The sequence below is a fragment of the Hypanus sabinus genome, chromosome 10 (genome assembly GCF_030144855.1).
Source record: "Hypanus sabinus isolate sHypSab1 chromosome 10, sHypSab1.hap1, whole genome shotgun sequence".
NCBI lineage: Eukaryota > Metazoa > Chordata > Chondrichthyes > Myliobatiformes > Dasyatidae > Hypanus > Hypanus sabinus.
Window position 1 is genome coordinate 105,761,048 of NC_082715.1, and position 16,648 is coordinate 105,777,695.

A 16,648-nucleotide genomic window follows, 5' to 3' on the forward strand; every position below is an offset into this window, starting at 1 on the left:
TGAAATCTGAAAAAATTACACTTCTAAATGTAAGGTTACTATAAGGTTTAAAAGACATAAAAGCAATCTGGAAAAACAAAATTCACACACCTTGCTTTGGTCCAGAGTTCACACTTTGCCCAGAAGTAGAAGTCACATGGCTGCTTTTTTTGTCCTCCACCTTCGCTTGTGCCTCAGAAGCTGGAGAATGAAACAAACACAACGTTAAGCAAGAGTGAAAAGATAGACACTGTTAGTCAAGAGTACCAAGTTCTTTTGAATGAGGCTCACGACCTGGAAGTAAATAAAGTTACTTTAAAACTATGATTATAATGAGTTCCACACTTTAAATAACTATAAAAATAAAAGTCTGTTTCAAAATGCCTCCAGATTAACTAATCTCGGAGATTAGTACTCTCAGATCTAGACAGGAAACAAGTTTCTGTCCCAATGTGAGCCCCTTTACAAGGAAATCAAATGATTCCAGATACAAGGCCTCAGCAGTATGACATTTGAGATCTCAATAGCAGGCTCACCAGTGATTGTGGATATAGAGACAAAATACTGCAGATACTCAAATATGAAGCAACAAGCAAAGGAAATCTGGGGGGGGGGCAAGAATCATCTGTAAAAGGGATGGAATTTTGGGTTGAAAATATATATCAGGACTCTTGATTGACTCTGGATTGTGGACATCAATTTGGTACACACTGCAATAACTTCAGGTAACACTTGTTTTCTGATTATGCTTAGCATACACTACTGAGAAATTAAGTACATAAGCATCATCACTGCAAGAAAATATCACTCAGGGTTCATCCCTAATTTACAACTGCACTGAAACACAATGACAATGTTGTGTAATGCTTGGCTTAGATCATGCAGCTATAGTACAAAAGTGAAGTTTAAACAATTTAACTCCATAAACAGTTGAGTTTATCAAATAATCAAATGACATTTCACTAAATTGGCAAACTAAAAATGATTAAGCAATCTAATGAAGGCATGAGAACAGCTAAGCCATACTGGAATAATGACCAGAGTATACCAGATTTTTTCTTAACTTTCCCTGTGTAAATTAGTAGGCTTGGCAGGTCAACAGACAAAATTTTATAAATACTCGCGCCATTCTGGGTTACTTGTCTGCTTAAAAATATAGTAGTTCAAAAATAAAGGTGTCACAAACATCTCCATTTCACTAAAGAAGTCTGACAGAATCTTGGCACAGAATGTTATCATGATCTAGAATGAACCAGTGCAATAATTGCAGTTTTCAAGGCTACAGAGACCAGAATAAATCAAATAAGTTTCTGTATAGGAAAATCAGCACTCACAAGCAAATGTCAAATCTTCACAATGCCTTTACTTTGTCGGAAATTTGCAATGATTCAGCATGTCATCTAAAACTTTGACAAACATCTAAGATTTTTGGTGAAGAGAATATTGACTGGTTGCATCACGGCCTGGTATGGAAACATCCAATGGCTTTAAATGGAAAATATAATGGATACAGTCCAGTCCATCACAGGTAAAGTCCTTCCCACCATTAAGCACATCTACACAGAGCGCTGTCGTAGGAAGGCAGCATCCATCAAGGACTCCCATCTTGCAGGCCGTGCTCATTTCTGCCATCAAGAAGAAAGTACAGGAACTTTGATTAACTCCTCAACCATCAAGTTATTGAATCAGAAGGGATAACTTCACTCGCCCAATCACTGAACTGTTCCCACAACCTATGCACTCACTTTCAAGGACTCTTCAGCTCATGATGTCAATAATTATTGCAGAATTAGGACAGTTCCATTGTGTCTGCTCCACTAATTCATAATGGCTGATCCAATTTTCCTGCCAGCCCCAACCTCCTGCCTTCCCCCCATATCCCTCCATGCCCTGACCAGTCAACAATCTATCAACCTCTGCCTTCAATATACATACAGACTTGGCCTCCACAGCTGCATATGGCAACAAATTCCACAGATTAACCACTTTCTGACTAAAGGAATTCCTCCTCATTACTATTCTGAAAGGACACCCCTCTATTTTGAGGCTGTCTTCTCTGGTCTTAGACACTCCCACCACAGGAAACATCTTTTCCACATCCACTCCAAGGCCTTCCACCATTCGATAGGTTTCAATGAGGTCACCCTCATTTTTCTAAATGCCAGTGAGTACAGGCCCAGAGCCATCAAACACTATTCATAGGACAAGCCGCTTAATCCTGGAATCATTTTTGTGAACCTCCTTTGAACCCTCTCCACTTTCAGCACATCTTTTCTAATATAAGGGGCCCAAAATTGCACACAATACTCCAAGTGAGGCCTCACTAGTGCTTTATAAAGTCTCAACATTACCTCCCTGATTTTATATTCTAGTCCTCTTAAAAAAGAATGCTAACATTGCATTCGCCTTTCTCATCACAGACTCAACCTGTAACAAAACCTTTAGAGAATCCTACAAAAGAACTCCCAGATCCCTTTGCACCTCAGGATTTTTGTATTTTCTCTCCATTTAGAAAACAGTCAATCCTTTAATTTCTCCTATCAAAGTGCACGACCATACACTTCCTGGCACTGTATTCAATCTGCCATTTCTTTGCCCATTCACCTAACCAAGGTTCTTCTGCGGCCTCCCTATTCCTTCAAAACTATCTCCCTCTCCACCTGTCTTCATAATGTCTGCAAACTTTGCAACAAAGCTATCAATTCCATCATCCAAATCATTGACATAAAACATAAAAAGAATCAGTCCCAACACAGACCCCTAGGGAACACCAACAATCACTGGCAGCCAACTAGAAAAAGCTCCTTTTATTTCCAATCTTTGTCTCCAACTGTTTTATCCATGCTGGACCCTTTACTATAACACCATGGACTTGTAGCTTGTTAAGCAGCCTCATGTGTGGCACCTTGTCAAAGGCCTTCTGAAAATCCATGTACACATCAACAAATTCTCCTCTGTCTATCCTGCTTGTAATTTCTTCAAAGTATTCCAACAGACTTCTCAAGCAAGATTTTCCCTTGTGGAAACCATGCTGTCTATGACGCATTTTATGAGTCTCTTCAAGTACCCCAAAGTCACATTCTTAAGAATCAACTGCAACAGCTTCTCAACCACTGAGATCAGATAAACGTCTATAGTTTCCTTTCCTCCACTTCTCTCACTTCTTCAAGAATGGAATGATTTTTCCAATTTTCCAGTCTTCGGGACCATTCCAGAATCTAGAGATTCTTGAAAGATCATTACCAATGCCACACAATCTCTTCAGCCCCTTCTTTCAGAACCCTGGGCTGTGCACCATCTGGTCCAGGTGACTTATCTACCTTCAGACCTTTCAGTTTCCCAAGAACCTTCTATCTAGTAATGTAAACTTCATACACTTCATGACCCCGAACACCTGGAACTTCCACAATGAAGACTGATGCAAAATACTTATTCAGTTAGCCACGGTAATGTCATCTTCCCTTTAGAATACTTCTTGCTCTTTGGGATCTTTATATCCTGTGCCTTATAATCTGCACCTTCCGAATTGGTTCCAGAAATTCCAGCCACTGCTGCTCTGCCATCATCCTTGCCAGTGTTCTTCCCCAATTTCTGGCTAACTCCTCTCTCATGTCTCTGTAATGTCTTTTACTCCACTGTAAGATTGATACATCTGACTTTAGCCTCTCCTTCTCAAATTTTAGGGTGAATTCGAACATATTATGATCACTTTCTCCCAAGGATTCTTTGACCTTAAGCTCTCTAATCAATTTCAGTTCATTTTACAGAACCCAATCCAGGATAGCTCAACCACAAGCTGCTCTAAAAAACCATCTCATAGGTATTCTAGAAATTTCCCCTCCTGTAATCCAGCACCAACCTGATTTTCCCAATCTACTTGCATATCAAAATCCTCCATGACTATTGGCATATATTTTCCATCTTACATTGTAACTTGTATACTGCATCCTTACTACTTTGCGGGGGGGGGGGGGGGTCTGTATATAACTGTATATAACCCTTGCAGTTTCCTTAGCTCTATTCACAACTATTGAACACCTTCCAACATTATGTCACTTCTTTCTAATGATTTGACATGGAACATAGAATAGTACAGCACATTACAGGCCCTTTAGCCCACAATGTTGTGCTGACCCTCAAACCCTGCCTCCCATATAACCCCCCCACTTTAAATTCCTCCAAATACCTGTCTAGTAGTCTCTTAAACTTCACTAGTGTATCTGCCTCCACAACTGACTCAGGCAGTGCACTCCACGCACCAACCACTCTCTGAGTAAAAAACCTTCCTCTAATATCCCCCTTGAATTTCCTTCCCCTTACCTTAAAGCCATGTCCTCTTGTACTGAGCAGTGGTGTCCTGGGGAACATCCTCCTCCCCTCCATAGAGTAAAGCCCTAGATCCCTTAATCTCTGATCATCATCCATACTCTCTGAACCAGGCAGCATCCTGGTAAATCTCCTCTGTACCCTTTCCAAAGCTTCCACATCCTTCCTATAGTGAGGCAACCAGAACTGGACACAGTGGCCTAACTAAAGTTTTATAGAGCAGCATCATTACATCGCACCTCTTAAATTCTATCCCTCGACTTATGAAAGCTAACACCCCAGAAGCTTCCTTAACTACCCTATCTACTTGTGAGGCAACTTTCAGGGATCTGTGGACATGTACCCCCAGATCCCTCTGCTGCTCCACACTACCAAGTATCCTGCCATTTACTTTGTACTCTGCCTTGGAGTTTGTCCTTCCAAAACGTACCACCTCACACTTCTCCAGGTTGAACTCCATCTGCCACTTCTCAGCCCACTTCTGCATCCTATCAATGTCTCTCTGCAATCTTCTACAATTCTCTATACTATCTACAACACCACCAACCTTTGTGTCATCTGCCAACTTGCCAACCCACCCTTCTACCCCTACATCCAGTTCGTTAATAAAAATCACGAAAAGTAGAGGTCCCAGAACAGATCCTTGTGGGACACCACTAGTCACAACCCTCCAATCTGAATCTACTCCCTCCACCACGACCCTCTGCCTTCTGCAGGCAAGCCAATTCTGAATCCACCTGGCCAAACTTCCCTGGATCCCATGCCTTCTGACTTTCTGAATAAGCCTACCATGTGGAACCTTGCCAAATGCCTTACTAAAATCCATGTAGATCACATCCACTGTACCACCCTCATCTGTATGCCTGGTCACCTCCTCAAAGAACTCTATCAGGCTTGTTAGACACGATCTGCCTTTCACAAAGCCATGCTGATTGTCCCTGATCAGACCATGATTCTCTAAATGCCCACAGATCCTATCTCTAGGAATCTTTTCCAACAGCTTTCCCACCACAGACGTAAAGCTCACTGGTCTATAATTACCTGGACTATCCCTACTACCTTTTTTGAACAAGGGGACAACATTCGCCTCCCTCCAATCCTCTGGTACCATTCCCGTGGACAACTAGGACAAGATCCTAGCCAGAGGTTCAGCAATCTCTTCCCTCACTTCGTGGAGCAGCCTGGGGAATATTCCGTCAGGCCCCGGGGACTTATCTGTCCTAATGTATTTTAACAATTCCAACACCTCCTCTCCCTTAATATCAACATGCTCCAGAACATCAGCCTCACTCATATTGTCCTCACCATCATCAAGTTCCCTCTCAGTGGTGAATACTAAAGAAAAGTATTCATTGAGGACCTCGCTCACTTCCACAGCCTCCAGGCACATCTTCCCACTTTTATCTCTATTCAGTCCTACCTTCACTCCTGTCATCCTTTTGTTCTTCACATAATTGAAGAATGCCTTGGGGTTTTCCTTTACCCTACTTGCCAAGGCCTTCTCATGCCCCCTTCTTGCTCTTCTCAGCCCCTTCTTAACCTCCTTTCTTGCTATCCTATATTCCTCAATAGACCCATCTAATCCTTGCTTCCCAAACCTCATGTATACTGCCTTCTTCCACCTGACTAGATTTTCCACTTCACTCGTCACCCATGGCTCTTTCACCCTACCATTCTTTATCTTCCTCACTGGGACAAATTTATCCCTAACATCCTGCAAGAGATCCTTAAACATCGACCACATGTCCATAGTACATTTCCCTGCAAAAACATCATCCCAATTCACACTCGCAAGTTCATTATGAGCCTTATAGCCTCATAATTTGCCCTTCCCCAATTAAAAATTTTCCTGTCCTCTCTGATTCTATCCTTTTCCATGATAATGCTAAAGGCCAGGGAGCGGTGATCACTGTCCCCCAGATGCTCACTCACTGACAGATCTGTGACCTGACCTGGTTCGTTACCTAATACTAGATCTAGTACAGCATTCCCTCTAGTCGGCCTGTCAACATACTGTGACAGGAATCCATCCTGGACACACTTAACAAACTCTGCCCCATCTAAACTCTTGGAATTAATCAAGTGCCATTCCATATTAGGGAAGCTAAAGTCACCCATGATAACAACCTTGTTATTTTTGCACCTTTCCAAAATCTTCCTCCCAATCTGCTCCTCTGTATCTCTGCTGCTACCAGGGGGCCTATAGAATACCCCCAGTAGAGTAACTGCTTCCTTCTTATTCCTGACTTCCACCCATAGTGACTCAAAAAGATCCTGCTGCATTACCCACCCTTTCTGCAGCTGTAATAGTATCCCTGACCAGTAATGCCACCCCTCCTTCCCTTTTTCCTCTTCTCTATCTCTTTTAAAACACTGAAATCCAGGAATATTGAGAATCCATTCCTGCCCTGGTGCCAGCCAAGTCTCCGTAATGGCCACTACATCATAATTCCATGTATGTATCCAAGCTCTCAGTTCATCATCTTTGTTCCTGATGCTTCTTGCATTGAAGTACACACACTTCAGCCCTTCTACCTTACTACCTTTACACCCTTTATTCTGCTTCTCTTTCCTCAAAGCCTCTCTATTTATTGGATCTGGTTTTACTCCATGCAGTTCTTTCACTGCTCTATCGCTCCGGGTCCCATCCCCCTTGCAAATTAGTTTAAACCCTTCCAAATCATGCTAGCAAACCTACCTGCAAGGATATTGCTCCCCCTCGAGTTCAGGTGCAACCCATCCAATCTGTACAGGTCCCACCTTCCCCAGAAGAGATCCCAATGATCCAAAAATGTAAAACCCTGCTCCCTGCACCAACTCCTCAGCCACACGTTCAACTGCCAGCTCCTCCAATTCTTACCATCACTGTCATGTAGCACTGGCAGCAATCCTGAGAATGTCACCCTTGAGGTACTGTTCTTCAACATTCTGCCTAGTTCCCGAAACTCACACTTCAGGACCTCATCCCTCTTCCTGCCTATGTCGTTGGTACCAACATGTATCACAACTTCTGGTTTCATTTAGTTTCTTTTTTTTTAAAACGAACAGAGCCACGCAGCCTCCTCTGTCTCCCTGTCTCAATACAACATGCATCCTTGGACATTAAGCTCCCAGCTATAATCTTCTTTCAATCATGATTCAATGAAACCTACAACATGATATCACGGGGCCATGGGAGGCAGACAGGTGGGTCACGGTTACAGTTAAGAGGGGGAAGGGGAAGAGTCAGGTACTAGAGAGTCCTCAGTGGCTGTACCCCTTGACAATAAGTACTCCTGTTTGAGTACTGTTGGGGGGGGGGGGCAGGGGAGAGACAACCTACCTAGGGGAAGCAACAGTGGCCGTGCCTCCAGCACAGAGTCTGGCCCTGTAGCTCAGAAGGGTAGGGAAAGGAAGAGGAAGGCAGTAGTAATAGGGGGACTCGATAGTCAGGGGGTCAGATAAGTGATTCTGTGGACGTAATCAGGAGACCCAGATGGTAGTTTGCCTCCCTGGTGCCAGGGTCCGGGATGCTTCTGATTGTGTCCAAGATATCCTGAAGTGGGAGGGCGAGGAGCCAGAGGTTGTGGTACATACAGGTACCAATGACATAGGTAGGAAAAGGGAAGAAGTCCTGAAAGGAGAATATAGGAAGTTAGGAAGGCAGTTGAGAAGAAGGACCGCAAAGGTAGTAATCTCGGGATTACTGCCTGTGCCACACGACAGTGAGAGTAGGAATGGAATGAGGTGGAGGATAAATGTGTTGCTGAGGGATTGGAGCAGGGGGCAGGGATTCAAGTTTCTGGATCATTGGGACCTCTTTTGGGGCAGGTGTGATCTGTACGAAAAGGACGGGCTACAGTTGAATCCTAGGGGGACCAATATCCTGGCAGGGAGATTTGCTAATGCTACTGGGGAGACTTTAAACTAGAATGGCTGGGGGGTGGGAATCAATTTGAAGAGACTAGGGGAGAGGAGATTAGTTCACAAATAGAGAAAGCTAGTAGACAGTGTGTGAGGGGGGATAGGCAGGTGATAGAGAAGGCGAGCACTCAGACCGAAGATGTAGGGGAGAAGGAAGAAAAAAATAAGAGTTGCTTGCACCATTAGGGATAAACAGAGAGGAAGAGGGGTAGAGTTTCTTAAATGCAATTATTTTAATGCTCGGAGCATTGTAAGAAAGGTGGATGAGCTTCGAGCATGGACTGATACCTGGAAATATGATGTTGTAGCTATTAGTGAAACATGGTTGCAGGAGGGGTGTGGTTGGCAACTAAATATTCCTGGATTTCGTTGCTTCAGGTGTGATAGAATCAGAGGGGCAAGAGGGGGAGGTGTTGCATTGCTTGTCTGAGAAAATATTACAGCGGTGCTTTGACAGGATAAATTAGAGGGCTCGTCTAAGGAGGCTATTTGGGTGGAATTGAGGAATGGGAAAGGTGTAGTAACACTTATAGGGGTGTATTATAGACCACCTAATGGGGGGGGCAAGAATTGGAGGAGCCAATTTGTAAGGAGATAACAGATATTTGTAGCAAGCACAAGGTTGTGATTGTTGGAGATTTTAATTTTCCACACATAGAATGGGAAGACCATTCTTTAAAAGGGCTGGATGGTTTGGAGTTTGTAAAATGTGTGCAGGATAGTTTTTTGCAGCGATACATAGAGGTACCAACTAGAGAAGAGGCAGTGTTGGATCTCCTGTTAGGGAATAAGATAGGTCAGGTGATGGAGGTATGTGTTGGGGAGCACTTTGGGTCCAGTGATCACAATACCATTAGTTTCAATATAATTATGGAAAAGGATAAGACTGCACCCAGGGTTGAGATTTTTGATTGGAGAAAGGCTAACTTTGAGGAGATGCAAAAGGATTTAGAAGGAGTGGATTGGGACAAGTTGTTTTATGGGAAGGATGTAATAGAGAAATGGAAGTCATTTAAAGGTGAAATTTTGAGGATACAGAATCTTTATGTTCCTGTTAGGTTGAAAGGAAAGGTTAAAAGTTTGAGAGAGCCATGGTTTTCAAGGGATATTGGAAACTTGGTTCAGAAAAAGAGAGATCTACAATAAATATAGGCAGCATGGAATAAATGAAGTGCTCCAGAATATAAAGAATGTAAAAAGAGTCTTAAGAAAGAAATAAGAAAAGCTAAAATATGATGAGGTTGTTTTGGCAAGTAAGGTGAAAATAAATTCAAAGGGTTTCTACAGCAAAAGGATAGTGAGGGCTAAAATTGGTCCCTTAGAGAATCAGAGTGGATAGCTATGTGTGGAGCCAAAAGAGATTTTGAACAATTTCTTTTCATCAGTATTCACTAAGGAGAAGGATATTGAATTGTGTAAGTTAAGGGAAACAAGTAGGGTAGTTATGGAAACTATGATGATTAAAGAAGAGGAAATACTAGAGCTTTTAAAGAATATAAAAGTGGATAAATCTCCAGATCCTGACAGGATATTCCCTAGGACCTTGAGGGAAGTTAGTGTAGAAATAGCAGGGGCTCTGACAGAAATATTTCAAATGTCATTAGAAACGGGGATGGTGCCAGAGGATTGGCGTATTGCTCATGTGGTTCCATTGTTTAAAAAGGGTTCTAAGAGTAAACCTAGCAATTATCGTCCTGCAAGTTTGACGTCAGTGGTGGGTAAATTAATGGAAAGTATTTATAGAGATGGTATATATAATTATCTGGATATAGGAGCAGTCAACATGGATTTGTGCGTGGAAGGTCATGTTTGACAAATCTTAATTAATTTTTTTGAAGAGGTTATTAGGAAAGTTGACGAGGTTAAAGCAGTGGATGTTGTCTATATGGACTTCAGTAAGGCCTTTGACAAGGTTCCGCACAAAAGGTTAGTTAGGAAGTTTCAATCGTTAGGTATTAATATTGAAGTAGTAAAATGGATTCAACAGTGGCTGGATAGGAGATGCCAGAGAGCAGTGGTGGATAACTGTTTGTCAGGTTGGAGGCCGGTGACTAATGGTGCGCCTCAGGCATCTGTACTGGGTCCAATGTTGTTTGTCATATACATTAATGATCTGGAGTATGGGGTGGTAAAGTGGATTAGTAAGTATGCAGATGATATGAAGATAGGTGGTGTTGTGGATAATGAAGTAGGTTTTCAAAGCTTGCAGAGAGATTTAGACCAGTTAGAAGAGTGGGCTGAAAGATGGCAGATAGAGTTTAATGCTGATAAGTGTGAGGTGCTACTTTTGGTAGGACTAATCAAAATAGGACATACTTGGTAAAAGGTAGGACATTGGAGAATGCAGTAGAACAGAGTGATCTAGGAATAATGGTGCATAATTCCCAGAAAGTGGAATCTCATGTGTAATAGGGTGGTGAAGAAAGCTTTTGGTATGCTGGCCTTTATAAATCAGAGCATTGAGTATAGGAGTTGGGATGTAATGTTAAAATTATACAAGGCATTGGTCAGGCCAAATTTGGAGTATTGTGTACAGTTCTGGTCACCGAATTATAGGAAAGATGTCAACAAATTAGAGAGAGTATAGAGGAGATTTACTATAATGTTACCTGGATTTCAGCACCTAAGTTACAGAGAAAGGTTGAACAAGTTAGGTCTTTATTCTTTGCATAGAAGGTTGAGGGGGGACTTGATAGATGTATTTAAAATAATGAGGGGGATAGATAGAGTTGATGAGGATAGGCTTTTTCCATTGAGAGTAGGGGAGATTCAAACAAGAGGCCATGAGTTGAGAGTTAAAGGGCGAAAGTTTAGGGGTAACACAAGGGGGAACTTCTTTACTCAGAGAATGATAGCTGTGTGGAATGAGTTTCCAGTAGAAGTGATAGAGGCAGGTTCAATTTTGTCATTTAAAAAAAAATTGGATAGGTATATGGACAGGAAAGGAATGGAGGGTTATGGGCTGAGTGCAGGTAGGTGGGACGAGGTGAGAGTAAGCGTTCAGCACGGTCTAGAAGAGCCGAGATGGCCTGTTTCCGTGCTTTAGTGTTATATGGTTATATTATACATGCCGATCTGTACCTGTGCTAATAGTTCATCACTACAAGTTCATCGCACATTTAAATATAACACCTTTAGTCCTATATTCATCTTTTTTGATTTTGTCCACCTTTTACATTGGAACTCATCCTGTTGACTGCAAGTTTGCCCTATCAATAGCCTCTCCTTGCTAGGAGTTTCACTACAAATTGCCTGTTTGTAAACCAACTACCTCATCCTCAGCACCATCAATCCAGTTCTCCACCCCCCTGCCAAATTAGTTTAAACCCACCCAAACAACTCTAGCCCAACCTGCTCGCAAGGATATTGGACCTCCTCAAGTTCAGGTTTATAGAGGTCATAACTTCCCCAGAAGAGATCCCCATGATCCATAAATCTGGAACCCTGCCACATACACCAGTTCCTCAGCCACACATTAATCTACCAAATCATTCCATTCTTGCCCTCACTGGCGCGTACCACAGGCAGCAAACCAGAGACAGTTACTGTGGAGATCTTGCTTTTCAGCTTTCCACCTAGCTCCCTAAAATCTCTCTTCAGAACTTCTTCACCTTGACTACCTATGTTATTGGTGCCAATATGTACCAAGACTTCTGGTTGCTCACCCCCTCCCTCAAGAATGCCATGGACACGATCTGAGACGTCCCTGATCCTGGCACCAGGGAGGCTAACACCTGGGCTTCTCTATCCCACCCACAGAACCTCATCCCCGTTCCTAACTAAGGAATTTCCTATCAACACTGCAGGCCTCTTCACCTCTCTGCTCCCCTGAGCCACAGCACCAGACTCAGTCCCAGAGACCCGGTCACTGTGGCTGCCAATCACTGGTAGGTCATCCCTCAAAAGTATCTAAAATGATATACTTTTCACTGAGGGGAATGGCCACAGGTGTACTCTGCACTGGCTGTGTATTTCCCCTCTTTTACCTGACACTCAGTTACCTGTCTCCTGCAAGCTGAGGGTAACAACCTCCCTATAGCTCCTATTTTATCACCTCCTCGTTCTCCCGTATGTGTCGAAAATCAAGCTGCAGCTTCAGCTCCTTAATACATTTTCTCAGGAGCTGCAGCTCAGTGCACCTAGTGCAGATGCGTTTTATTATTATTATTTCCTTTTCTTTATGTTTGTATTTATACAGTTTATTGTCTTTTGCACATCAGTTGGTTGTCTATCCTAGGATGCGGTCTTTCATTGATTCCATTGCGATTCTTGCATTTACTGTGAATGCCTGCAAAGAAAACAAATCTCAGGGTTGTACATGGTGACATAAGTATGATGGTAATAAATTTACTTTGACCATTGAATTGTTGTACAAATCCCTAATTGACTGTACTATAACAAGCAAGATACCAAGGGTCATTGTTGGCATGTGGGGATTATTATCTTCAGTAGAGTAATAGGTTCAGTACATACATTTTAAAAAGCTTTGAAAATTGCTGGAGTACATTTTATAAACAGAACAAGTTGCAACCACAGTAAACAAGTGTGGAAGGGGTACACATTTGGACTAGTGGATCAGGTCCAAATCCATTTTAGTGACTTTTCTCGGAATAGTGTTGAGCTTCCCCAATTGTTGAAACTGCACTTTGGAAGTAACATAAATTTTCTTCACTATGCAGATGTGCAATTTTTTCCCCAGCAAAGAATTGAACAAATATTGGAAATTACAGTTAACAGTGGATCTGTTTTCAATATTAAAACTTTATATTATAGTTATCAATTAGAAACCAAAACAAAGTTGGTTTCCAAATTGGTCTTTTTTTGCCTCAGAAGTTGATTGCTCTTTCAGTCAATTGTTCCCCACAAACTTTTCCCTTCCTGTCTGTAATTGCAGAGCAAGAAATAATCCAATTTACAGAAAGTAAAAATAATAAAGAACAAGTCATGAGAACTAAAATATATGAAATTGTGGACAGCGTAAAAAAGGGAAGAACAGCATGTTGTAAAGGAAGTTACAAAATAGAAAGTAGGACCATTGACAAATCCTGTTGTCTGATCTTATTCCAATGTTGGAATAATCCAAACATAATCCAAAATCAGTTGTGCTTTTCAAGCTGAATTTTCAAGGACAGGTTGATATACTGATTATGGCACCAAGCCTACACAGAATTAATTAAAAAAGCCATTTCAAATGCAAACTCAAATGAAGCAGCAGGATAAGGGGCTGAGAGGAAAGCATGGGATGAAGAATGCTATTACTAAAGAGTGAACATTACTATTCAAATGTTAATAATTGGGTAAAGGAGCACAGAGAGGATGCAGAATAAAACAACTTTATGCAAAGTGGGTCACTTAAAATGCAGGTGACAATCTCCCTCCCCCAAAAAAAAATCAATGCTCATAAACAGAGTACAAAAAGAAAGTTTTCTACAACATGAGATAGCAAAAAACATAAGCAATAATATTGGGGAGAAATTAGTAAAGCATGTGTCAGGAATGGAAAATAACATACCTGTATACAGTAACAAAATAATGTTATGAAGAAAAAGAAATAAGCAGCAATTATAACTGTAGGAAGTATACTTCTCACCTGGAGCACCGGATATAATAGATGACACCGACAGACTTGCAGGTGAAGTTTTGCCTCACCTTTAAGCCCTAAATGGTGTCGAGGGAGGAGGTGTAGGCACAGGTCTAGCACTTGACATACTTGCAGGTACAAATGCCAGGAGGAATATCAGTGAGGAGGAATGTGTGGACAAGGGAGTCATGTACTGATCCCTCCATAGATGTTGTGCAACTTTCCGAATTCCTCCAGTATATATATATATATAGCTCAAGATTTCTAGCATCTACAAAACCTCTTGTGTTTTAGATGTTTTCTATAGCAAAACCTTCAAAGAAGACTTTCTTCAGTTCCAATTCTGAGAGTTGCAGAGTTGCTGGTGAGGTTAATGTGGAACCCCAGACAATATCACAGATGGGGCAGGAGGTAACAGTTCTGTCTCTTCAACTTGTGACTTACTGACAAATTAACTCTCAACGTCACAAATAACCCTTATCCATTTTGAAAGGGTACAGTCCATACTTTCTTTATTAAACTGCCAAAAGTTTCTCACTGCTTATTGGATCAGCTCCTTGCATCACTTTACCTGGGCAGAAGATACAAAAGTCTGAATGTCAGAGAGAGGGCACATAATAGAGCAAAAACTAATGGGAAGATAGATGATTGGGAAGCTTTTAAAAACTACAGAAGGCAACTAAAACAGTCATACAAGGAAAAGAAGGCTAACCAATATTAAAGAGGATAGCAAAAGTTTATTCAGATACATAGTGTTTAAAGAAGAGAGGCAAAAATGCATATTGGACTGATGCTGGAGAGGTAGTAATGGGGTACAAGGAAACAGCGGATCAACTGAATAAGTATTTTGTATCAGTCTTCACTGTAGAAGACACCAGCAGTATGCTGGAAGTTGAAGTGTGGCAGGGGGCAGGTGGTGTGCAAAGTTATCATTATAAGGGAGAAGGTTCTTGGGAAACTGAAAAGTCTGAAGGTAGATTAATCACCTGGACCAGATAGTGTACACCCCAGGTTTCTGAAAGAGGTGGGTGAAGGGATTGCAGAGGCATTAGCAATGATTCAGGCACAGTTCTGGAGGAATGGTAAATTGCATATGTCACTCTTCACTTTAAGGAGGAAGCGAGGCAGAAGAAAAGAAATTACAGGCCAGTTAGTCTGACCTCAGTGGTTGGGAAGATGGAGCCAATTGTAAAGGATGTGGTTTCAGGGTACTTGGAGGTACATGATAAAATAGGCCATGGTTTCCTTAAGGGAAAATATTGTCTGACAGATGTGTTGGAATTCTTTGAAGAAATAACAAGTAGGATTGCAGTTAAATTGCAGGTTGAGTCTATGGTGAGGAAGGCAAATGTAAGGTTAGCATTCATTTCGAGAGGACTAGAATATAAAAATAAGGATGTAATGTGAGGCCTCGCTTGGAGAGTTGTGAGCCATTTTGAGACCCTTATCTAAGAAAGGCCTTTCTGACATTGGAGAGGGTTCAAAGGAGGTTCACAAAAGTGATTTCAGGATTTAAAGGCTTATCATATGAGGAGCATTTGATGGCTCTGGGCCTGCACTCACTGGCATTCAGAAGAATCAGAATCAGGTTTATTATCACCAGCATGTGACGTGAAATTATGCAATGCATAATCTAGCAGAGAGAAAAATAATAAAATTTAAAATAATAATAAATAAGTAAACCAATTGTGTATATTAAATAGATTTTTTAAAACATGCAAAAACAGAAATAAGGGGTGACCTCATTGAAACCTAGTGAACATTGAAAGGCCCCGATAGAGTGGGTATGGAGAAGATGTTTTCTATGCAGCAGGACTCTAAGACCAGAGGACACAGCCTCAAAATGGAGGGGGGCGTCCTTTTAGAACAGAGATGAGGAAGAATTTCTTTAACCAGAGAGTGATGAATCTGGAATTTGCTTGAGACCACTTCATTAGGAATATTTACACAGAGGTTGGTAGATTCTTAATTAGAACTGGCATGATAGGATATGAGAAGGCAGGAGATTGAGGCTGAGAAAGAAAGTGGACCAACCATAATGAAACAGCAGAGCACACTCAATGGGCCAAATGGCCTAACTCTGCTCATACGTTCTCATGGAAAGCATGCAGCACCAGACTCAAGGACAGCTTGCATCCCACTATTATAAGACTATTGAATGGCCCCCTAGTATGATAAGATCAGAATCAGGTTTATTATCAGTCTTATATGTCATAAAACTTGACTTGTAGCAGCAGTAGGACTATGCAAAGACAAACTTATTAGATATTACAAAATAAATAAAAAGATGAAAAACGAGTAATGAGATAGTGTTCATGGATCATGCAGAAATCTGATTGCAGAGGAAGAAGTCATTTTGAATTGTTGACTGTGAATCGTCAGACTCCCATACCTTCACCCTGATGGTAGTACTGTAATGAAAAGAGGGCAGTCCCCAGATGGTTAAGGTTATTAGTGATGGCATTGTCTTTTGAAGACCTCCTCAATAAGCCCATGATGAAGCTGACCAAGTCTACAGCCCTCAGAAGCCTCTTGTGATCCTGTGCATTGGACCCTCCATACTAGGCAGTGATGCACCATTTAGACTACTCTCTATCAAGCATCTGTAGAAATTTTCAAGTCTTTGGTGACTTATGACCTCAATGTACTTCATTATGGCCTTGCACCTTGCTGTCTGCTTACACTGTTCTTTCTTTGAATTGTACCACTTTATTCTACATTCTGTTATTGTCTTTCCTTGTACTACTTCAATGGACTGTTATAATGAAATTATCTATATGAATGACAAATGCTAAACAAGGCTTTCTTTAAAAAAGACTATAATGTGACAATAATTAACCAATTTACAATTTAACCAGT

At 41.5% G+C, this 16,648-nt stretch overlaps 1 protein-coding gene across 2 annotated transcripts in view; it reads right to left on the minus strand.

Annotated features, from left to right (window-relative positions):
- Positions 1 to 16,648, minus strand: part of LOC132400931 (ensconsin-like) — a 151,365-nt gene that overhangs the window by 75,502 nt on the left and 59,215 nt on the right. For both annotated transcript variants that reach the window (XM_059982507.1, XM_059982508.1), the window contains exon 2: positions 91 to 180. In XM_059982507.1, the coding sequence (XP_059838490.1) occupies positions 91 to 180 (90 nt within the window). The remainder of the gene's footprint in view (positions 1 to 90; positions 181 to 16,648) is intronic.